The following is a 23686-nucleotide window of genomic DNA, read 5'->3' as shown; positions in this document are numbered from 1 at the left end:
TTAGGACATGTAAAAATAAATATTTCTTATATGTATGCTATTGTATGCAAAAATCTTGCACTAACTCTGGATTTAAGTTTGCCTTTGTGTTGGAATAATTAAGAAACAATTCCCTATTGCATAGACTTGTACTCCAAGGAACGTATTAAATACTCACATACCCAGCAGCAAGTTATTAAAATGATCCTAATATGGAATAAATTAGGATTCAGTCCCACAATTCTATTTATACTTATTTGCCTATGTGTAAAAAGGACTTCTTACAGTTCATACATGGATTTTATTCCCAATACCATCTGTTTGTTATGAACACCTTTTGACTAGTTATTTTAAATGGCCCTCTAAGGATAGTCATATAAATCTGATGGGGGAGGCAAATAAATTTACCTCTTCTATTTTCATAAACGGACAAACTCACAGAGAATATATATTAATACTTCTATATTAAGAAACGACATGTTGAATTAATTCCTGGTCTTTACTACGCCAAACACTTATATTCCTTTTAGCTGTAAATTTATGATAAACATGGAGTACTATGATACAGGATGTTTACAATTAAATTAAATAAGCCCTGCACAGCAAATCAACTATATCTGATCAAATAAAGTTCATTTTTGGAGCTGTCATTGGAATACCGTTTTAAGAATCATGGTTATTTTCATGTAATGTTAGTGATCATTTTTCTCCAGGTCAGTCTGGGTCTCAAATAATTAAAGGGGCATGTATAAAATAACCAAATAGCCAGAACCCTACCTGCCAGCTAAGACTAGGAACTTCAAGTAAGGCTGATCAATATGAGAGCTACTGTTTTTTAAGACTCAAATTCTGTCAATACAGAAAATAAATGAAAACTAAGTAATTAAAAGGTTAATATGTAAAAAGGTTACTATACGACTGAACTATATAAAACTGTCAAATATAGTTTAAAAGAGATTTAATGGAAGCCACCTATGTGTCTCCTTCTGAGATCTCTGGGTTTGAGTTTTGTGAAAGTGAGTGCTTTAAATGAATTCCGTGGGTTTGAATGTACACACTCGAAACCCCTTATGCAGATTAATTTGTTCATTTCCTGGTTTAAATCGAGAAGAAATGTACCCCTCATCATCCAGCCTCATCCTAATAGCAATGCAGAATAGGACATACACAAGGAGATAATATAGGACTTAGTAAAAACCAAATGGCACGAATTCTGGCATATGCCTGCGCAGTGCCACTGCTTTAGACAAATGACATCTAAACATCCTACGGTGTCTGCAGCTGGTTTCTACAAGACATGTTTCTGAAGGCACTCAGCAGCAGCTGCCTGCTGTATTCAACATGGAGCATCTGGAGATCTTCGTATCTTCAGCGACTGAGGACATTTAAAGCACAGCGAAGCGTTTGTAGGTCCATCCTCACCTGCACTTTACTTCGTTAATTGACACAATTCTTTGTTTTCCTTCTGTCACTCTGTCTGGTGTTTTTTGTAACATTAATGGTGACTTCTTTTGTGGACATTTTCTGTGCGTCCCATTTACTCTGTGAAAGTTTTAAACAGTACAGTGAGTTCCACACTGACAGCACAAAGAGTCATTGATGATTACCTCCTAATTTATGAAAACAGTTCTACTTAATAAACAGAATGCCTCCAGCATTCTTCACACAGTACTGTGATGTGGAGCAATGTTCTCATTCAGCACGGATGCAAGCTTTTATAACTGCTATTAGGGATGTGGATGTCAGTAGACTTTGGATCAACCCTCTTGGCTGTAATTATCATCTCTGCACATGTGTATTATAAAAGCAGAGCAAATAAATCTGTTTTCAGTCCAGAAGAGGAAATCAGAGGTTCCTTTTGATGTCACTGGGAGTTGAGTGTGACTAGCCTGAGACAGAATTTTCTCCACTTTATTTTATGTTTCTTAGGTGAAAATATAGTTTCAGAGTAACTTAGTTCTGCCTGCATATAAGACTCAAGTACAAAATATACCCTTCAGAGCTTCATCAGATTATTTCCAAATATTCAAAAAAGTCAGTCTGTCTGAGGCATGCAAGTGCATCCCTAATTTAAATTTATTCTTCTCCATCTCCTAGTCTGTCTGCTTGTTGCCATAAGCAACGCACTATACTGCGCAGTAAACTGGATAGGTCTGGCAAAGGACACTCAGAATCAGGCTGAAAGAGACACAGAGCAGCTGAGTTAGGTGGGTTTCATTATTGCATTTCCAATGTTTCATAAGACAATTTGTAAGTGTCAAGAATGCCAGGTAAATTAGGCATCATTTATATGGCAACAATGCCAGGTGGAATAATGTCTGGTAAACTTCCACTGACATCAGTGGAAGGTACAAATTTACCTGAGAGCAAACCCTGGTGTTTATTTGCCGCTGTGTATTACTTCACATTTCTGCAGCCTGAATACATCTGCTCCTTTGCTATCCACTCCCCCCATGCTCCTGTTCACACAAGGACTCTCCAAAGACCACACATATCCTGAAAATCCAGCCAGGTTACTGTCAGTCAAGTGACATAATCTGGATACCACCTTTGCTTTTGGGGTGCCTAACCATTCTGTTGCCTTCACTGGTATTAGGACTCCTTTCGTCATCAGCATCTTCTACTTCCAAGTTGTATTAACATTACCCTCATGAGAGGATACTAAAATTTCCCAGATGCAGCCCGTGTCAAACCCTTTCCCTTTCAACATCACAAACTGTACCCTGTCACATAACCGATGGTAGGGGTAAGGCAGTAGGAAGCTTTAGAGCTTGATGCCTGAGAAAATGAGAAACAGCGAGGCAAAGCAATTTACCCCCTACTACCCCGCAGACCGGTGGCAGAACCCAAGTCTCCGGAGAGCCGTGTGCTGCATCGCGTTCTATTCTACAGCATGTAGAGATAAAAGAAAAAATGTAGTCAATGTGAATATTCAGGTGAATAAAATGGGCACATTTTGAGTTGGGGGGATAGTCACATTCTCAACTCTAGGCACCTATACTTTAGGTGCCCAAATTGGAAACCTGCTCATCTTACACTTCCCTAAACAGGCAGTGGAGAAACAGAAATTCAGAATGGCAAACCAAAGCTGGAGCCTAACTTAGATACTACAGTTTTGCTGTAGGAAAATACATTTCTTTTTTGACTATAAGAAGTCTAGACAACTTACCTTCCTTTCTTAGACACCTGCATTAGATGCGTAGAATAACGAAAATGCCCTACTTATCAGAAGTTTTGTTTGCACTGGCTTGCAACAGTACAGATACATATTACTGAATTTATCTGAGCTAGAAAAACGCAGGAGGATACATTCAAAGCCATAGGGCCCCAGGTCAGGAACCCACACTTCACTGAGTAGTCCCATTACAGTCGACACTCACATTATTAACATGTTGTGGGAATTTGCCCATACTTCCTAGTAAGTCTAATACAGAAGTAATTTTTGAGTCGCTTACAAAAGTTAGACAAACAATTTTCTCCAACATACATTATAATTCTTAAGTGTGGCCAAGTCTTTTTCAAATTGGATTAATAATTATGTTAGTTCTGTTCAACCATATCCAACCTGACCAATTCATTTTTCTCTGTGGGCTAGGGCCTATGACAGGCATTTATGTTTTTCATTTACAGCAAACCCATGGCTCTAGATGTCACGCTGCTGTAGAATACATCTGGAGCTGCAGTATCTTGCGGAAAGATACAGCAGGATCCATGTCAGCAGGGAATGTTTCTGTACTATAGCAGCACAGAAGATAATATAGCAAAGGCATAAAATAAACACGCATGTACCAATGTGGTGTTTGTTAGCAAATGCAAGGTGAATTGAATCCAAATTCCCTTTTTTATTTGCTCAGTCCCCCTGGGTTTAAATTTCCCTCTCTCAAGGATATGATTCCCAAGAGGGAACAGCTTCTTATGGGATGGGTGTAGCAGTTCCACCACACGCCGTGCTGAGAGGTCTTCCCTTCTAAGAAACTGAGGAAGCAGTAAACCAACCATAGGTTTTGGATTACTTTAATCTGCAGCAGCTCAGCAGCTGCTACAGAAACAGGACAACAGGTGGAAATACGTGAGACAGGCAGGTAGGCAGCTAGCACAGGAGAAGTTTGTGCTTTGGTCTAGCCCCAAAGTCTTGCGTGTTCATACATTACTGTTACACTGGATGATCCTTCTACAGCGTATACAACATATAAGCGAGGGGGAGAATGGGGGGAAGATCTGATCCAAAGCCTGCTGAATTTATTGCAAAGACTCCCACTGACTTTTTCAGGCTTCACATCCAGCCTTGAATGAACCAGGGTTCGTGCAGTGCACGTAATTTAAGCGAAACAGCAATTAAGGAAAAATCCATTCCCTTTCAGATAATGAATCTAAACAGTTTGCACAATACATGCCACAGCTGGACTGAGCTGGAAAAAGGCAAGTGGCGGGGGGGAGGGGTTGCTGTAACAAGTGCGTATGTTACTCTGATCGCCAAATAAAACATCAATTTTGTGGCTGTTCAGGCATGAGGCGTTGTCAGAGGTGCTAGGCTCAATCATGCCATGGCTGTGGTGCAGCCATTTTCTCTTATCCCCAGGCATTAAATACAGTTTGACTGGAGCGTGGAAGATTGTCACTAAAATAAGTTCGACCTGGTTGAAGCTAGTGCTGAGTGTCAGGGAGCCCAATTATACTCTTACCTCTGCTGTCCTGCAGCCGTTCTGCCTCTGCGTCGGAGCTCCCGTGCCCGGGACCATGGGGTTTGCACACTGAGGACCAGAGTTGTTCCTCTTCTCGGCGTTCAGTGTTCCAGCTGCGGCTGATGCCGTAGTTACACCTGTCTGAGCTGATTTCCCATCCTCCAGAAGACCTAGCAGGGACACACGAAACTGTGAGATTAATACTGAGGAGCAGTTTATAACTGGTACTGGCTTCCCTCTATTTCACCACATTTTTGTGATAGCGCAAGTCATGGAAGGTGCGGTACGGTACTACAGTGAGAGCAGTCTATCTCCTTTTTGTCACCTTTATCTTCACACTTTCCATTATTTGGCTTTTCTCCTACAGTCCACTGCCCTGTGAAACACTGGCTCAGAAAACATGGAGAAGCGGTTAATGAGTGCGGCATATCAGTAGCCTTTTGGTCACCTGCACATCTCCATCGGCTTCTCCACACTCACAGCTGCTTGCATGACCGAGGGTTTAACTAAGGACCTAGAGAGGCTCTCCTTAAATCTGTTTCAGTTCTGGGAAATGAAGGGGTTAGATGTGAGCATGACAGATGAGACCAAGATGGATAGACTGATTGCTCTGTTCATGGCCTTGAACATTTTTTTTCATCAGAAGGTGAGGAAGGAAATTCAGGAAAAATATATTTCATACTGGTTTGACTATCAGTAATCAAATAAATTATTAATTTGCTTTCTGCTCTATCTGTGTGGATAAGGCATGTGTTGTACAATATGATATTGGCCAGCCTAAAAGAATTTTCTCATCTTATTGCATTAACAATAACCAGTTGTCATTTATGGTGAGTGCAGAGAACTAAACATCTGGTTGCAACACTGGGTCTGAAATCCAAATGCAAAGAGCAAGTGGGATGCATGACTGTAGCTCTCAATTTTATTTTTGGCAAAGCTCATTTATAACAAGCTTTATGTTCAAATAGAAAAAAAAAAGCAGCAGATTTACTAACTGGCAATGCAGGTGTCAAAACTGAAAGAAAAAGCAAGGAGTCACAGATACTAAGTGAAAAATAAGTATGAGGAAAACCAATGACAATTCATTGCTACTTGAAGTGTGCATTGTGTCATCAAAACCTTCTGCCATGAATCAGGTGGGAATTCAAGCACAGTATTAAGTGTATTAAAAAGGAAGCAAAGCCCTGAATTCTCTCCCACAAATCTGTAAGAAAAGCTGCTTTATCAGTAGAAAGCAACATCAGTAGCAGCTAGCAAAGGCAATGACTGAAATCGATAAAGCTTCAACCAAATATTCAAAGTCTTGATACTGAAAATATCTAAAGCTGTGTAAGATTTAAGAAGTCTAAATAGAAACTAGTCACTGTATTTCCCTGAGCAGTCAGAAGATGGTGTTAGAGTTTTCCAAAGACAGTTTAACTTGTAGTGGTGGTAACTAATAATGCTAAGTCATTTACTTTTTGATAGAAAAGATTTTGAATTGAAACTTGAAAATATTATATTATAGTTTATTTAAAAAAAAAAAAACCACCAAACCTTCAGTCTTTGGAAGCTGCCTTTTCTGCTAGATATAAAAACTAATGTTGTTCTCCTATCTAAATCTATAGGCAACTTCCCATAAGACAAGAGTAAAACTCATCTCTCCTGCATCTCCCAAAAGTCCACACCTACTTGTGTTTTAGGTCTTATCTCTTCCTACCACCCCACAGTGCCAGCTGAGAGGCATTAAAATGACTTGGTACAGAACAGTAAGTGGCATAGACTGATATCATAGACAAAGCCAGTTGTCAGGAAGGGAGATGGAGAGGCAATTAGCCACGTGTGAGTCAAAGCCCTAAGCCAGCAGTCACGCCGTAGTCTACTGCTTCACCTTGCGCTGGGGCTGTGAGAACAAGCTTGAGCACAGCTTTGAACAGGCAAAATGCTCTAGGCATTACATACTAATTCCTTTAATTGAATCTTGGATGTTTCAAACATATACGAATTACGAGTTTTTCCTTCTGTGGAGTCATCCTACTAAATTACTTTCCACCAGGTGTCCCTTTGGCCATCTGGCCTCTAACTAAATTGTCTGGTGAAACAGCTGTCAGCTGAAAAGCCACTTTGTTATTAAGCACAATTGTTCATTTACCAGATTGTGTTGCATCTTTTGGTCTCACGCAGAACAATTTTTCTTACATCAATCCATTTCTGGAGGCTGATGGAAAATGTCAGTACTGAAAATGGTATACCTGGTTCGTTGTTTGTCCTCTGTTAGTTTGCAGCGTGAGCATCCTTGTTGCATCCTGCATTGCAGGATTGAGACTTTTTTTGCAATAGTTGTCAGAAATGAACAAGGTATCAGTATCTGAGCCTTCCACTATCACTCTACTATATTTTTATATGGGTGACCTAGTTGTCACCAGTACTAGTACAAAAAGCAGTGCAAAAATCTTTTTTATTTTATTCTGAAATATGTTTGCTATTTGGAAGTTAAGAATCTATTTTAGAGTTCTGTTTCATTGGCAAATAGATGATTTATAGAGTAGGCAACAGTTTAAAGACTTCGGTGACTTGCCCTTTATGTATGAGCACTGAGCAGAAACTACAGTAAGAATGTATGAGCAGTGGAAGTAAAAGCATGAGATTCGTTGGCAAGTCATAAAGTGACACCTATTTTATAGACTAGATATATTACACAAAATGCTGATTGCAAAACAGAAATGACATTAAAAAAGATTAGGAACACATGGTTGCTTTTAAAATAGCAAATATTTTTGCATTGCTATTTAGGGTTTGCCACAGTACACAAAAATGGAAGAGTTAAACTTTCTTCTTCTGTACAATCTGGAATTTGCAAGCTAGCAGGATGGCAATACCCAGGGTCTTGCCTCAGTGCCGTTTAAACCAAGCTAACTGTCGAGATATTTATATCATCCTCACAGCATGAGTTTGGTAAATATCCTCGTAGGTCTTTCACTGTAGAGCTTCAGTAGAAATTTAAACAAACGGGTTCAGTAATGTTGTTTTCATTCTCATGTTCTCTGCCAGGACAACCCCTGCCAAAAGTCTGTGGGTCTCCTCAGGCCAGGGAAAACAGCAGATCCCATCACAGTGCTCTGTCAAATACACGTATTTTATTTTCAAATGAACTGGCAAGCCTGGAATATGCTTATGGATCCATTCCCAAAACCTGAGTTTCTGGGTGATTATCAAAGCCCCACCAATGTGATGGTGACCCTTTCCTCAGGAATGGTTCGTCAGGGTTTGGGGGACTGCCAGGCTGGTCCCATTATGGGGAGAAATGGATGACAAGAGGCACGTATTTCCTTGCATGTAATCGGGTTTACTTATAAAGAACATACATGAGTTCTCTCTCAATGGACGCAGGGAGAATACCCCAGCAGCAGCCCCATTGCTCACAAATCCCAGTCTCTCTTTCCAGCATGAAATTGTGTTTAAAAGAATTTGCCCCCCCCATGGCAATGCTTACTGTCATCTCCCTTTTCACTGGCTTGCTAGGCTGCACGGGTGAGCTAACTCTTGCCTTTCTTACCAGGCCAATAGAAATCCTGTAGGCTGCAGTTTGACGAATGTTTTTTTTCAGCAGCACGAGGGAAAAAAAGGGTTATTTTAAACTGAAATCTATCCCTAGACTTTATTCATCACCCAATGACGCAAGCAGTCAGACTGGCACAACTTGGGAGGTAGCACAAGAATCGAAACAAGCAGCAGAAAGCAGCTTAGGTTGGTGTGCTATCCAATAAAACAAAACCAAACCAAACCCCACTCATCCAGCTACACTCGTCCTTCTCACTGAGTTGCCTCCCTGAGCTATCTAAATCCTTTGGAGGCATATTCACATTGCTTCCAACTACTCCGACATCAGGGGACATACATTTGTTTTGTCCGTTTAGCCGGGATTCACCAAAGATTCCAGCTGTGTTACAGCAAAAACAGTGTCACAGAGTTGCAGACCCAGAGTAAGATGTGATATGACTGACTGGTACAAAGGAGCTTTTTTCCTAAAACCTCTTTCACTAAAAAGCCTGATGATTTACACCAAATGATGGCAGTTCAAATAATCAGAGACGGCAGATCAATAATCAAAAACTGTGTGTATTTTCACATGCACAATTTGAATGGTTTTTGAAAAACCAAATTTGCCCAAGGTTTTTGGTTTTTGTTTTCTTCTTTTCCCCATTAAAATGCTGGCATTAAAGTACTGCCTTTTGTTCAAACTTCCCAAAATATGAAAGTTTGGGAAAATTTGGACATGGAAAAAAATCAATTCCAGTTACTGAATTTTACCAATCAAAACTAAAAATCGGTCCTTAGGATATCTGGGTATGTTTTAGCTGTTTCACAATTTAAAAGAAGGGCATTTAAGAACAGTTTTACAATTATATTACTATGTAATGAACAGAAAGCTACCTAAAATCAGAGGCCTCTCAATCTAAGTACAAAGACCAGCAAGACAGGACAAATCTGTCTGAAAGATGTATTCTATGTGGAGAACAACAGGCATATTAAAGGTAGTATAAACTCCCAGAAGAGGACAAAGAGAATAGAACATGACAATTGTCACTGCACAAAAACAAAGGCACTGGTATTTTTATGTAGCTTATATTAACAGTATAAATAAAATTAACTCTCCAAGAACTGCTGCTACTCATAATTAATAGTCTACCCTAATGTTGAATATTCATACTGCCAGTAAGACACCAAGTTTTTCCGGTCTTTCTGGCATAACCTCCTACTCTCTCTCTGCTGTAAATGTAATGAAAAATTCAGTGTGTCCAAGCAAACATCAAAATGAGTTTTTAGAAGGAAGACTCTGAACACATCAATGCTTCTGTTACCTTAATTCTCTAAAATTGTCTTTATCAATTAACCATAGTTATTATCATCATGATTCTTTGTATTTCAGACTATTAAGTCATGTATTAATCCCAGGTACCATTTTCTAATGAACAGAAGTTTTCTTCATAACAGAATTGTAGGCAGTAAACTGTTTGTACTGTTCAAAGGCATCTTTCAGTTCCTAAATGCCATGTGGAAATCTGACGGAAATTCACCAATGCATGCACAGTACTCTGTCTGTGATGCCCTTTTTTCTCTACTGGTTCTAACATACTTATGCCCTAACTTCTCTCTCTCAACATCTCCCTCTCTGCCTCACTTATCTTCCTGCCAGGCTGTACCTCACTTCTCTAAGAGCAAGAGTCACTAAGTCCCATCTCCCACCATGTTCTATGAGACCTCTTAGTATGTGCTAGCATGTGTTCTTTTGTCTACAAACCTAATAACTTTTGAATTTTGAATGAGTTTTCAGAAATTCCCAGACAGCAGCATCCTTCAAGTATTTTGTAATTTAGGAGATAGATACTTAAAATTGTAGTCTGAAAAGTCACTCACAGATTTGCAAGCTTATGTCCATTCAAAAGAAAGCATGCTTAAATCATATTTTATAACTTTAAAAAAACCCCAACATTTAAATGGGGAGGGAGCAGTCTAAGAAAGCTTTTAAAAGATTGTTTCAGTAAATAGGACGTTAATCACAGAGAAGTCAAAGAAAATGTAAAACATGGAATGGCAATTTTAGACATTAGACCTGTATTTCTGATTTCTTCTATTATAATGACAACACTAGTGATGACAAAACCAAGGATAATCATTGCATAGATGCTGTGTAGTTCTTCATACAGCCTGGTTACACTTAAGAATTCAAATGATCCTTTACGAGAGTATCTCATAAAGAGGAGAGGAAATTTTTACTCTTAATATTTAACTCTTTCTAACCAGATCTTAGTATGGAAATAAAGATGGTGTGAAGAGTGGGGGAAATGACATAATTAATTCAGATTGTGAAAGGAAAACTGGAGTAGAAAGCAAAAGAGTGTCATGGATTGAGAGCTGGCACAGGGGGAAAAAAGAGAACTAGGGGAGTCAGTTTTGTGCATGACAAAAGATAAAGGTATGACTTCCTCAAGGCTTTTTGCTAGACCTTATCTATGTATTAGAAAGCTAATATATATTTGCTAATGATCAGGAATGGGAGAAGGAACCATATAGCAACATTTAGGGGTAGCCCTTAGTTATCAGAACTACAGGAAACTTTGCAAACCACAGATAGCTTAAATGTAGGTCTGCCTGGATCTCTTTGCATAGACCTCACCAAAAGAGAAATATTTTAGTAAGATCCAAGATGAACTGAAAATTTCTGTGACTAACAAAAAGTAGCAGTGCTGCAATAGCTAATGCTGTCAAGAAATTTGGAAGGGCTATGAAGCCTTGAGGTATGGAGGCGAAATTAATCTCAGCCAAAAGGATCAGACCTTTGTGGAGAAAATTATTCCACATGTGCTTGCCACAATATTCTCCTACCTGATTTTAAAGCAGCAGGTAGTGGCCCAAATTGGACATGAATTCTGACCCAAATACACTATAGATCTGACCCAGTACTGTGGACCCTGTGCTGTCACATGCTCTGCTACTGAATAACAAGCACATATTTGTTTAAAGTGGGTAGCTGTTGATTAGTATGCTAAATTTTTATCTTTGGAATTGACTACAAACAAACCAGCAAGGTTCAATTTTCTGGTTCAGCAACACCCTTTTTTATTTATCATGGCTGTTATCTCATGAATAATGCATAAGATGCTGTTTTAGAAAATGCCTGCATAATAAGATGCTGCACTGTAAAAATGGACTCTGAGAAAACTCACAGTAAAGATGAACGAACAGTGTTGATCACAACACGCAGTTGCTTCCAGTGGAAATATGTATTTGTTACCATCACTGAGTTTCTTGCTTTCAATGCTACAGAGTGATAGTAAGTATAGAGAGCACTGAAACTCCTGTTTCCTATACCTGTTTTCCTGATTTGAAGCTATTCATGTTTGGGAAAGCTATGTGTCTGCAGGCCTGAGTGCTGGTATGTACTTCTGCTGCAGAAAAAACACATAGCACAGATCCTAGCAAAAATGAATGGAGTGGAGGTTGTGAGAGAAGTCAGGTTTAAGTCATTTCCTCCAAAGCAGTAGCCTCAGGGATGAGGCCAGATGCTCAGGAAATCTGAAATAGCTTTTTTCCCTAACAAGAAAGAATTTGGAAACTTTCACACATAGCAGAGAGTGGGTTTGTAAGCCAGGACAAAGGATCCAGAAGATCTGCAGGGGGAGGCCCTGCTGCAGCAAGAAAACGTCATCAGAAAAGAAGTTTTGTATTTATAGAATTGGCAAATGCAGTAACGCACTAAATGTGCTGCCTAGATGTTCAGAGAAGCCAGTATGATTTATCTGAACTCTAATACGATATGAATTTTAGACAGTGAAGCAAAACAAAACAACGGATTTGCATCTTCCCCACGTTCTGCACAGGCCATCGGAGTTCTGTGGAGTCTCTCCTCAGAGGTGCCGCCGAAACGGTTCCCCCACAGGCTGGGGAAAAGGCAGGGGAAGGAGACCTGTCCTCCTTCCACGAAGCCCTCCAGGCACGGCGGGCCCCCCCAGAGCTGACCCCAGCCAGGCAGGGCTGAGCCGTGCCCTGGCACGCAGCAGGCGCGGGGAAGCGGGACGGGGCTGCGTGCCTGCCCCCCTACTTCCAGGGGATGCTGACTCGAACTCAGCTTGCCCTGCAGCACAAACAGCCTCTTCGTTCCCTCTTCGGAAGGCACCTGCTTTACTTTCAGCGCTAAGGGAAGTAGCTGATACATAAGGGGAAATTCTCTATTTACGCAGGATGGTGGGGCTCAGACAATAGCCAACAGCAGAAGACAAATCAGACTACGAGGTCCTCATCTGGCTGTGGTTTTGTCACGTTCGGGAGCCCTGTGGAATTATGTTCTTCTCTAAGATTATGGTTTTAAATGTCCAGTACCAAAAGAACCGGCTCACAATGAATATATGTAATGCTTTTAAATGACTATATGCACACTGGAGTCCTGGCAAAACTGGGACACAAAGCACCACGCCTTGCGACAGTTTTGGCTGGCAGGTTTGCTTATTTTCCTATTTCCTTCCACTTCATTTCTGAGCATAAAACAAAGAAGAGTCCTATAGATTTCTGTATTTCAAAACTTCTTTTACCATTGCTGTTTTGAAATGAGGCAAGAGGCTCCTCTTTGTTAGATAAAAGGAATTTCTAAAAGATTTTAAAACTGGAATTTAACATGCACACGCATAAATAAGCATACGATAAACAGCTCTGTAAGTCTGATGAGATTTATCACTATAGTATGAAGATTTCTGCTAGACAGTATTCAAGGATCCTAGCAGACAAGTAGAATACAAAAAAAAGGCAGCATTAGAGCTGCCATCCTTAATATCCCTTACATGGCCTAATTTCCCAGGTACAGGCAGACGCTAAATCTTTGCATATTGGTATATTTTGATTTCAAATTATGATACAGAATCATGGTATACCTATCCCGTAAACAAACTTAACATTGTTGCAACCACATCTACGAAATGAAAGGAGAATATAAAATTTATATTTATTCCAAATAGAAAAAGCACACTGCAACACTCTTTAACAATGTGTGATCATTTCTAAGCTCAAGACAAAGGATACTACATGGAAAATAGACTCCAGAAGCAGAATAAGGAGGAATTGGTCTGACCACGAGGGGAAGATAGGAAAGGTAAACCTGAAGGAATTGTAATCAGGGGGCTAGAGGAGGACTTAATGGCAGAAAGACAACAGAGTTTGACAGATGAAGATACAAATTTTAATAACTGGACCACGAAAGAAGAACTGAATTTTCACTATATTGTGGAATAAGAATTGGCAACATTTTGGAAGACACTGAAGGCTGGGTACATTTTATTCCTGGGAAAATCATGAGACAGAATGGATTAAGCAACTTACCACTGCCACATGATGTGCCAGAAACAGATCACTCGTTCCTCCAAAGTGAAAAAACTAACAGAGAAATAGAAAACCTCTGAAGTGCTTTCCATAATGCTGCATTTTAGAAGGATAAGCAGTGCAGGCATCTGCTTCTCCACATGCAAAGACACAGGCTATGTGGAAAATTCACCTTAAAAATTATACCCTCCATGCACAATACCTAACATCACGGCTGTCCAAAATAAGTCAAGTCAGCCTGTTTTCCAAAGGCGCTTGCTTTTGGCTCAGTTCCTGTCTTATACCCTTTCCTTAAAATACAAAGAAAGAAGTTCCCATTGCAGGAAAGCACTGTGCAAACTGGAAACAAGCAGCAGACTGCTGGCCCTCTTTCAACCATTCTTCCCACAACTATACCCACCCTGTTTGAAGACAGGTTCTGAACAGTGGCTTAGATTTGTAGACATTCACATGGTCTTTCCTTCTCCTTCAGGATGTGGTAATGAAACATCACTCATTATGTTTTAGACTAATTTCCAACACAGAAATGGAAAGTAGTATTATCATTCTCATTACCTAGCTAATCACACATGGAATTTTAAGATGAGTAGATAATATCATTTCAATTAATCATAATGAGGAGCAGCAAAATGTTTAGGCAGACTAAACAAAAATCCTTATGAAAAGCATCTAAATGTACATGAAACTTGAGCTGAAATGACTCTTCAGTTTTGCTTACCATGGTTCAGCAGCTGGAAATTGAAGCTAAAGGTTCCAGGTAAGACATTAGACATGTATTTTGACAATGACTTATTAGGTACTGGCCTAATTTACAAAGGCTTGAGCAAAATGTCAGCCACTGGAAAGCTCTAAATTAAGTCTGAATGTCCCAAACGTATGCTCCATACAGGAATTAATTCAGGGAAGACCAGTGGGCTGTATGACCAGGTGACACTTCCAGCCTTACAGGGTATGAATATATGAAAGGATACTGATGACTTCACTGGTTCACAGTATGACTGTGATCATAAAATGCTTTGCCTTAAGATATCTGTATGCATGTGAAAAAGTTATCACTCACATTTAGTGTTCTCCTGGTCTCAGCTGGAATAAAGTTAATTTTCTTCTTTGTAGCTGGTATAGTGCCATGTTTTGGCTTTAGGATGACAATAATGTTGATAACACACTGATGTTTTAGCTGTTGCTAAGCAGCGTTTATACTAAGTCAAGGACTTTTCAGCTTTTCATACTGCCCTGCCAGTGGAGGCTGGAGGGGCACAAGAAGTTGGGAGGGGACACAGCCAGGGCAGCTGACCCAAACTGGCCAGAGGGGCATTCCATACCATGTGATGTCATGTCCAGTATATAAACTGGGGAGAGTTGGCTGGGGGCACCCCACGGCTCAGGGATAGGCTGGGCATCGGTCAGCAGGTAGTGAGCAATTGTACTGTGCATCACTTCTTTTGTATCACTAGAGGACCGGCTGATTATTTTGCTCTTCAGTAGCTAGCATCCACCTGAACAGGCTAGCCTGAATCCATGGTCTTCCAGGAGGAATGAGAAGCTCCACGTTACTTCTTTTTCATCAGCTGCTTAAAATTTAAGGCTCAGTCAAGCAAACAGCAATGCAGAAACAACGATGGGTTCAGGAAAACCTTAAAATGGAAAATCCTACCTCGCAGCCTACAGCTGCCCGGTAAAACATCACTCTGCCACCTACCCGTCTGTTTTACTTTTAACCTGTGTTTTTCCTAAACAGAAGAGAAAAGGCAGTGCGACAGTCTAAGGAAGTAATTATGCATGTACTCATCACATAATAAAATTGGGATAGGAATGTGTTATTTATTTGTGTACAGTAAAGGACCAAGCCGTGTTTTTCATGCAAGGCCACTGCTGAGAAACACACGCAATCGCACAGCTTTCAAAATACTGTACGCATAACCTAGAAAAGAGTGCGAGTGCTGCTTTATGCAAGTCAGACAAAAAGCCTTACAACAAACTCATGGCTTCAATCATTCAGTTTCTGAGTCTTAACTATTACTGTATTTTGATTTAAGATAAAACCCAACTCTGAATCTTAGATTTTTTTAACTGTAATCCATTTACTTCATTTTTAAACTGCAGGAATACGTGAGGAAACAAACTGGGACTAGCAGCATCAGTTCTATTTCTGTTAAAAAATATATTTCTATCCCTGACTACAGGTATAGAAAAGTCAGATTTCTGTCACTTAAATGCTGGATTACTGCAGTATGTGCTCAATGTGGAAATTTTGAAAATTTTAATCTACGGGCAATAAGGTAAACTGCACTCTGAACTGAGTATCCTGTATGAAATACATTACACCTCTACTTCGAGATTGGCAGGAGTCTTCATTTAAACCTAATTCCATTTTTAAGTGTTAGTTTTGGACTATACATCCCTAAACTGGAAAATACAGGATTAGAACTGGCCAGAAAGTATAAATTCATTCCTAAGGAACAGAAAAAAGAATTTTTAAATGTCCTGAATCAGGATATTGGGGGGGGGGGGGGGGGGGGGGGGGAGAAGAGGAATTTTGCAGAGTAATTTCCTTCCGAGCGTCCTGCAGGCAGGATCTGTCGTTGACAAAACCCATCACCCAGGTGTCCTGCTCAAACCCTTGCAGAAAAGTCATTTTTTACTGGCAAAAATGATTATTTTTCCGTTTGTGAGGGAGGCATACAGCTGGGTGGTGCATCGGTGTTATTTCCCTTCCATCCCCCACAATTCCTACCCTTCTCCTGCAGACTTGCTGTGAAAAGGTTGACTGAAGTCCCTAAAGCATATGGGAATGGTCAACTCCTCTGCAGCAGCAGGGGCTCTGGGCTTTACCATTGCTTTGGTTTACCTCCACGTTTGGTACTGACTTTGTACTTCCAGTACTGACAGCAAGGTTTGCTATTTATGTGGTCTTCCAGAGGTGTAGCGAGGTATGACATAAAACTAGGTGCCACTCGGAAAGAAATCCTTTGAAGAACAGCCCTACCAAATCATGCTTTTAAGAAAGTGATTTTCAGAGGTCTTTCAACCCAATCTTCTTCTTGTGCAGATGGAAGCACCTACACAAACCCACTCTACAGAGGCACTTTCCGCATTTAAGAAGTCTGTTACCCAGCCTTGTAAATGTTAACACAGAAGAAGTAGGTGTACAAAGTAGAGGGTACACATAAGAAGGCTGCTTTCTGAAAGCTAGATGGTAAAAACTAGATGCAAAAGCTTTTTCTCCCTACTGTATGAAACATCCCACTTGCTATTTTTTCTTTTCTTCTCTTTTTGGGTGGATTAGAAAGGTTTCCACAGTACTGCCCTCCATACAGAGGCTAGTGACAACTGAAATGGCAGAGATCATATAATTAAAACCCAGAAACAATATTAAAATGGGATCCTTTAGCAAATACCGTATCATTTGTGGTGGGTTGACCCTGGCTGGATGCCATGTGCCCACCAAAGCCGCTCTATCACTCCCCCTTCTCAGCTGGACAGGGGAGAGAAAATATAATGAAAGGCTCAAGAGTCGAGATAAGGACAGGGAGAGATCACTCACCAATTACCATCATGGGCAAAACACACTCGACTTGGGGAAAATTAATTGAATTTATTGTCAATCAAAATCAGAGTAGGATAATGAGAAATAAAACCACATCTTAAAAAAACACCTTCCCCCATCCCTCCCTTCTTGCCGGGCTCAACTTCTCTCCCAATTTCTCTACCTCCTCCCCTGCAGCAGCGCAGGGGGATGGGGAATGGGGGTTGGGGTCAGTTCAATATAAACTGTCTCTGCCGCTCCTTCCTCCTCAGGGGCAGGACTCCTCACACTCTTCCCCTGCTCCAGCCTGGGGTCCCTCCCACAGGAGACAGTCCTCCACGAACTTCTCCAACGTGGGTCCTTTCCACGGGCTGCAGCTCTTCACGAACTGCTCCAGCGTGGGTCCCTTCCACGGGCTGCAGTCCTTCAGGAACAGACTGCTCCAGAGCGGGCCCCTTCCACGGGCCAATCTTCAGTCACAGACTGCTCCAGCGCAGGCTTTCCCATGGAGTCACGGTCATCTTCAGGGGCACCCACCCACCTGCTCCGGCGTGGGGTCCTCCCCAGGCTGCAGGTGGGCATCTGCTCCACCATGGACCTCCCTGGGCTTCAGGGGGACAGCCTGCCTCACCAGGGTCTTCACCAGGGGCTGCAGGGGAATCTCTGCTCTGGTGCCTGGAGCACCTCCTCCCCCTCCTCCTTCACTGACCTGGGGGTCTGCAGGGTTGTTTCTCTTACATGTTCTCTCTCCTCTCTCCGGCTGCCTTTTCTGTGTTGCAGCAACTTTTTTTTTCCCTTCTTAAATACGTTATCCCAGAGGCACTACCACCGTCACTGATGGGCTCGGCCTTGGCCAGCAGCAGGTCCATCTTGGAGCCGGCTGGCATTGGCTTTGTTGGACATGGGGGAAGCTGCTGGCAGCTTCTCACAGAAATCACCCCTGTAACCCCCCCCCCCCACCGCTACCAAAATCTTGCCATGCAAACCCAGTACATTATTATATCCAAGGTCTGGACTAAGGCGGAATAGGGAATTACTGTAATATGTCTACAGTCCAGGAAGAGGCTGTATTTATTCACTTTTACTGTAATTCTGAACGATAATGAGGTTACCTCCTGAAAATATCACGTCAGAATCACTGCTATAATTGTTTCTTAAACATAGCAGATTTTGAACCAACTCGTTAATAAAAGAACAGTAGTAAATGGGAATAAGAGCACAAAGAGATCCTGATACGCTCTTATTATGCACTAGCCAAAGTGATCCCTCTTTGGCTCTTAACCTAAAATAGATTTTTTATTAAACACTTCTCTGCAGCCCGATTTACGAGAAACCATCTGCTGCATCAAGTTCTTAATTTACAACCTGATGCTTGCTTATTCATTTTTGTTAAGCTTTTAACTTTATGTATACCTGGTAAATGAAAGAGCAGATGACTGCAGCTGTGGTCCCAGCCAGCACCAGTCCCTGTTGTTATGGCAACTGGCGCTCGCACAGCCCTGCTTGTCGGCTGCGGCTGCTTCCAGTCCTCCTACTGTAAAGGATGGAAAATTGATTTTCAAAAACTTCTCTGTGAAAGGTTACCTCTGAAACCCCATATTCTGCATGCTGAGTCTTGACTAGAGCCTAGCTGCAAAGATGAACCTGGTCTATAAAACTTCCCACAGCTGTCGGCGATCAGAAAATAGTAGAGCAGCAGCATAAGCCAGCCATTTAACCCCAGAGAAAAGAGCAAGAATTATTCATAAATGCTCAACTATATTACAGGCAACTATGCAAGACAAACTGTTAGGCCGGCCAGATTGCTGGAGTGTGATAAAACTTCTCCTGTATTCTTCTGATTTTCATTATTTATTTTACAAAGGACTCAATTCTACTCCCATTTCATAGCTATTTTGCAATGTCTTCACTAGGGGATGAACTGATCCTAAATTGCAGATTTCATTCCCGGCAGACCACTGACTGCAGGTATGTTTGCTGATACCATGAGGAGTTTTTCTCCCAAGTGCATCAGGTGAGTCTGTGTGAAACGTGGCTAATTTTTTCTTTAATATGCTTCAGGAAAAACAGGAAAAACGTCTTTACTATAGAAATAGTGCAAGGTACAAAGAATAAAAAACACTTGTCTGTTTTTAAAGGCTTAGCTGGTACTGTGAGTCAGGTGATGACAAAAAAATAAACAAATGTTTTATTAGTTGAGGGACTGAACAAGTGAGCCCTGAAGCAATCAATATGCCGCTTTTCAGTTCTGATACAAGAGAGTTCTTTTTCATTTGGTTGCTACATCATTTAAAAATTAATTATTTTTATTTGCATTTCAGTAACAATCTCCAGCCAAGACTGGGGTCCTAGTGTGCTGGTCGCTGCTGGAAAACAGTAAGGAGAGATCCTGTCCTAAGGCGTTTGCAGCCCATGAAGCAAACCATGTTTGTAAGGTCTCTGACCACGAGGCAACATGCTGCTTTATCCACTCTGAGGCACTTCCAAGTATAATAAAGAAAAAATAATTGAATACAGCAGCTAACTTAGTCACTGAAAAATGGAAAGAAATAGAAATCAGATGGCTTAAAGCCTGCTTTAAAACAAACAAACAAAAATTTTGTTATAGTCAATATTGAATGGATTTATAAAGCACTTTTACAGTAGTGGTTTCTGGTGGGAAATTATGCATCTCAAGTTACTAGCCTACACATATATGCATATATATGGGCAAGGTATCCCAACGTAACACAGCAGGCTATGCAAACGTGTTCCGAAATACTTGACAGGTTTTGTGCAGTTTTTGTTAGTTCAGCCTTTTCCCTGCAGTTCGCTTGTAACCCATGGTGACTGCCCTGGGGACTTGCCTGCTCCTGCAGATTCTTACTTCCCCAGAAAGTCATTACTTGTGCTAACGCTTCCACTTAGCTGAATCAGACCCTCTAAAGAGAAGGCAATTTGTGCAAAGGGTTGCAAGGATTAAGGAACGGTTACTAAGCAGAAATGTAGTCTATTATTTTCCCCAGCTATAGCCTACGCAGTAGCTGAATCCTGTGAAAAGTTCTTCACTCACATAGCAATGGATGTTCTTAAGAGAAACTGCTCTATTGTATGGGCTTTCTGTGAGTCTTTCAGTTTTTCCTCCCTTGTGGAAGCCACTCACCCGATGAACAGTCTGTACGCTTATCTTCTAGAAGTTGTCTTTCAATTTCACCACCTGCAATGCTTCATGAAGTTATTTATTACTTTTCTACTCTTCTTCACCCCTATCAATTATTTACCCTGTTCATCATTGTCAAAGCCTCAGCAGTGTACTTGCAACAAGTTACTACCACCTGTATTTGTGACTCTCAGTGACTTGTCGTGAACCTAGGAAAAGTTGTCTGTCTTATTTTAGCTATAGTGTAACAATGGATATTGTCCTATATGTCTTCCTGTAAAAAATAGGGAGATTGCAATACGCATTATTAAAATGGATGTAAAAAATCAAGTAGGGAAGTGAACAAATATTCTAAGGAAGGGTCAGCTGAAATAGGAAGAAAGGAAAAGCGAAGGGAAAATTAAAAAACCTCATCACTTCCTTTTTAATTTAGTAATATTTTAGCTTTCAAAATGCTTTAGGAAAGATACAAACATTTGGCTACACAAATACATATAGTTCCAATGAGAGCAGACACAGAAAGCTAAATATGCTGGCTGACAGAAAGAGAAGGATATAATGAAATTTTGGGGTGGGATGAGATTACTAAGGTCAATACACAGTAGTTACTAACCCTTTCCTCACTGATATGCTTGCTGATCCTGTATACCATACATTCTTTCATCCCTGAGTGATATACCCCTCTTTCCTTTTAGTGCTTTTGGCTTTTTCCTGAAATCTTTCCTTCATCCTGCCTCCACTTCTCTCTCTTCACAGAATTTCACCAATTTATTCCAAGCGAAAAACGACAAAGAACAACTTCATCCTCTTCTCCCCAGCTGCCTTTGGCTGGTCCCCCCTTCCCTGGCTGCCTCCTGCCTTTCTACATGCCAGTTACAGAAATTTCCTACCTGCACTTATGCCAGTGTCACGTCCCATCTCCTCATCTCCCCCATCCTGCTGTTATCCCCTCCCTTACTCTTCCCTTTTGTCTCTCACTCTTATGTAGTTTTCAATTCTCACAGTAAAGGCATGTTTTCCTCTTCACGTCTTAAACCCATACTTGACCTCATTTGCCCCTCCAGTTGCTGCTCCCTCTCCCTTTCATCTGTAAATTCACTGAACGTGCTCTTTCTAGCCCCTGGAGTACCTCTCCTTACTCCTTTCCTTTCCTACCTCAAGCCTTACCCTACAATAGCTCTCAATGAAGTACTTCATGACTTTCAAGGCACTAATCAAGACCGGTGTGTGTTCCTTAAGCTGCTGCCACCAGAGCTGTGTTGAAGGGCGAATCTCGCCCTTCCCGAAGTCCTGCCAGTTCTTCCTTTGTTCCCTGTACTAGCCTGTCCTCTCCTCATTCCCCTCCTCTAATCTCTTCTGCAAGGCTTTCTTGTAAAGAATTTCTCTTACCCTAATCAGTCTCTATTGGACTTGAGTGTTGTCCTCTTCTCCTTATCTCTGGTATTCTCATCTGTAAACGCAAATTGAATTATCGCATGTTTCTAGGAAGAATACTAACTGATCTACCTCTTTATCATCTCCCATTCAATATCAGATCTTGGACTATCTGGCTTCTGTTTATGGTGTTTAGGCACCAACTCAAAGTAAACATGGCTAAGATAATGCTAAGCCTGGGTACAGAGGTAACACTCGCTGTGTTTAGCCTTCGTTGCTGGAGACAAGACTGTCAGCTGTCATTCAAGCTTAGTGGCCAGTATCGCCTTGAATCTCTTTAAATTCCTTACATAACCTTCTTTAATACAGCATTTCATATACCAACTCACCTTCAAATTCTCATAATTTCACATGCGATTACTACAAAGTCTTTCTTTAGCCTTCAGGAGTACAACATACACCCTTTATGACCGCTCCCTCCCCGTCGTGTTTCGGTCAGCACAGTCATTATCTCCCTATTCCAGTTGGCCTGTGATGCTCACCTTTCCAGATTTTCACTCCTACACTTTCAAGATTTCTTCCTGGTGCTTTGTAGCTCGCTATAGAAGTCTGCAAAGCTACTTCTTTTCCTCTGAAGCTGCCTGTAGGCATTTACTTCATTATACGCAAATTATAATCTTTCTGGGACAGCGACCATTTTCATGTTGTGTTTGTACAACACCGAGCACGATGAATATCTGGCCCCAGACTGAGATTTCTAAGCACCGCTGCAATACACAATAATTCCGAGAACATTTTAAACCCCCCGTCAGATCAGAGCTCCTCATTCCCTTTCCCATCTCTGTCCCTACTGAAATACCTGAGGCGCACAACTGAGAACGTACCACGCTGACAAGAACCGAACTGGGAAATTCAAACTTGGAGGTCAGCTCCTGCGCAGCCCACCATCCGATCAGTCTTCTTTTCTGCGTATCACCCTACCTGGAGGCAGCGTGGAAGAAGGCTGGCAAACCACCACCTCTTTCCTTATTTTAAACCTATTTCCTAAACGACTTGTTCTGCAGAAAAAGCCACGCATTCCGCAGCCTCAAAGACCAAGTCCTCTTCCCTGCTGGTGACGTTACTACATCGCTGGCGGCGTTTACACGCTCTCTCCCACAGCCAAGCACGGTCGCGGGAGGGTCTCTCGGTCCCGAACAAGCTCTTCCGAGACAAGCCCGGGGCGCGGACGGCCGGTCTCGGCGCGCTGCCCGGGAGCTGGGGGCCGGCAGGCAGCGACGGATGCTCTCAGCGCACCGCGCTGCCGGGGCGAGCCCACGGGGTGTTTAAGCGCAGACGTCTTTCGGCGTCTACATTTTGTTTGGGTTTGGGGGTTTTTTTTTGGGGGGGTGGTAGAAAAAGACCTTCTCCGAGAAACAGGCAGAGCGGACGGATAGGTGGGTAGGCACAGCTATACACACTCCCTATGTGCCTACGAACAGACGCACGGCTGCTCCAGCCTTGCCCCCTCCCCGCCGTCCGGCCGTGCCCACCCGCGGCGGGGCCCCCACTCACCGGGGCGCGGGCCGCCCTGCTCCCGCCCGCCGGCCTCGGCGCTGCCGCCCTCCTGCGGCGGGCTCTCGGAGTCGGTGTTGGTCAGCCAGGTGGACTCGGTCTCCCGCGTCCAGCTCTCGTAGTAGCGGGGCTCGATAGCGTCGGCCCTGCTGCCCCCGCAGCCCATGGCGGACTCCCCCCCCCCCCCCGCCCGCCCGCCCGCTCACTGCCGCCGCCGCCGCCCGCCGGGCAGCATCGCGCCGCCGGGCACGGCTCCCACCGCCTCCGCTCACGACCTCCGCCCCGTCTTCGCTCTCCCCGGCTCCCGCTCCTGCCCGGCTTTAATATCTCCTCTGCGCCCCCCCCTCCCCCCCTCCCTCCCGGCTGTCCCCTCCCCTTCTCCTCGCGTTACCCACTCCCCTCCCCTCCCGCTTTTCTCCTCTCTCCCGGCCCGTCCCCGGCCTCTCCCCACCCCCGGCCCCCGGGAGCCGGCGGCGGAGACCTGCCCCCCCCCCCCCCCCGCCAGGAGAGGGGCATCGCTGCCCCTCTCCCTCCCGCGGCCGGGAGCAGGGGCGCGCCGCGGGCCGGCAGGCTTTCCCTCTC

At 42.5% G+C, this 23686-nt stretch overlaps 1 protein-coding gene across 1 annotated transcript; it reads right to left on the bottom strand.

Annotated features, from left to right (window-relative positions):
* Positions 1-749: 749 nt before the first annotated feature.
* On the bottom strand, positions 750-23270 carry BAALC (BAALC binder of MAP3K1 and KLF4). The gene is made up of 3 exons (XM_049818228.1): positions 23105-23270; positions 4662-4831; positions 750-1521 (listed from the first exon to the last, which is right to left on the bottom strand). Exons 1-3 carry the CDS (start codon positions 23268-23270, stop codon positions 1417-1419), a joined length of 441 nt encoding a protein of 146 aa, XP_049674185.1. The 3' UTR covers positions 750-1416.
* Between the last annotated feature and the right edge of the window lie 416 nt (positions 23271-23686).

This window comes from Accipiter gentilis, chromosome 2 (assembly GCF_929443795.1).
Source record: "Accipiter gentilis chromosome 2, bAccGen1.1, whole genome shotgun sequence".
NCBI classification, from domain to species: domain Eukaryota; kingdom Metazoa; phylum Chordata; class Aves; order Accipitriformes; family Accipitridae; genus Astur; species Astur gentilis.
This window is presented reverse-complemented; position numbering and strand designations above follow the sequence as displayed.

Coding starts and splice junctions, on each gene's coding strand:
- BAALC (XM_049818228.1), bottom strand. CDS start 23,270: ATGGGCTGCGGGGGCAGCAGGGCCGACGCTATCGAGCCCCGCTACTAC. Junction 4,832..23,104: donor GCAGGGCGGCCCGCGCCCCG/GTGAGTGGGGGC, acceptor TGTCCCTGCTAG/GTCTTCTGGAGGATGGGAAA. Junction 1,522..4,661: donor ACGGCTGCAGGACAGCAGAG/GTAAGAGTATAA, acceptor AAACTTTCACAG/AGTAAATGGGACGCACAGAA.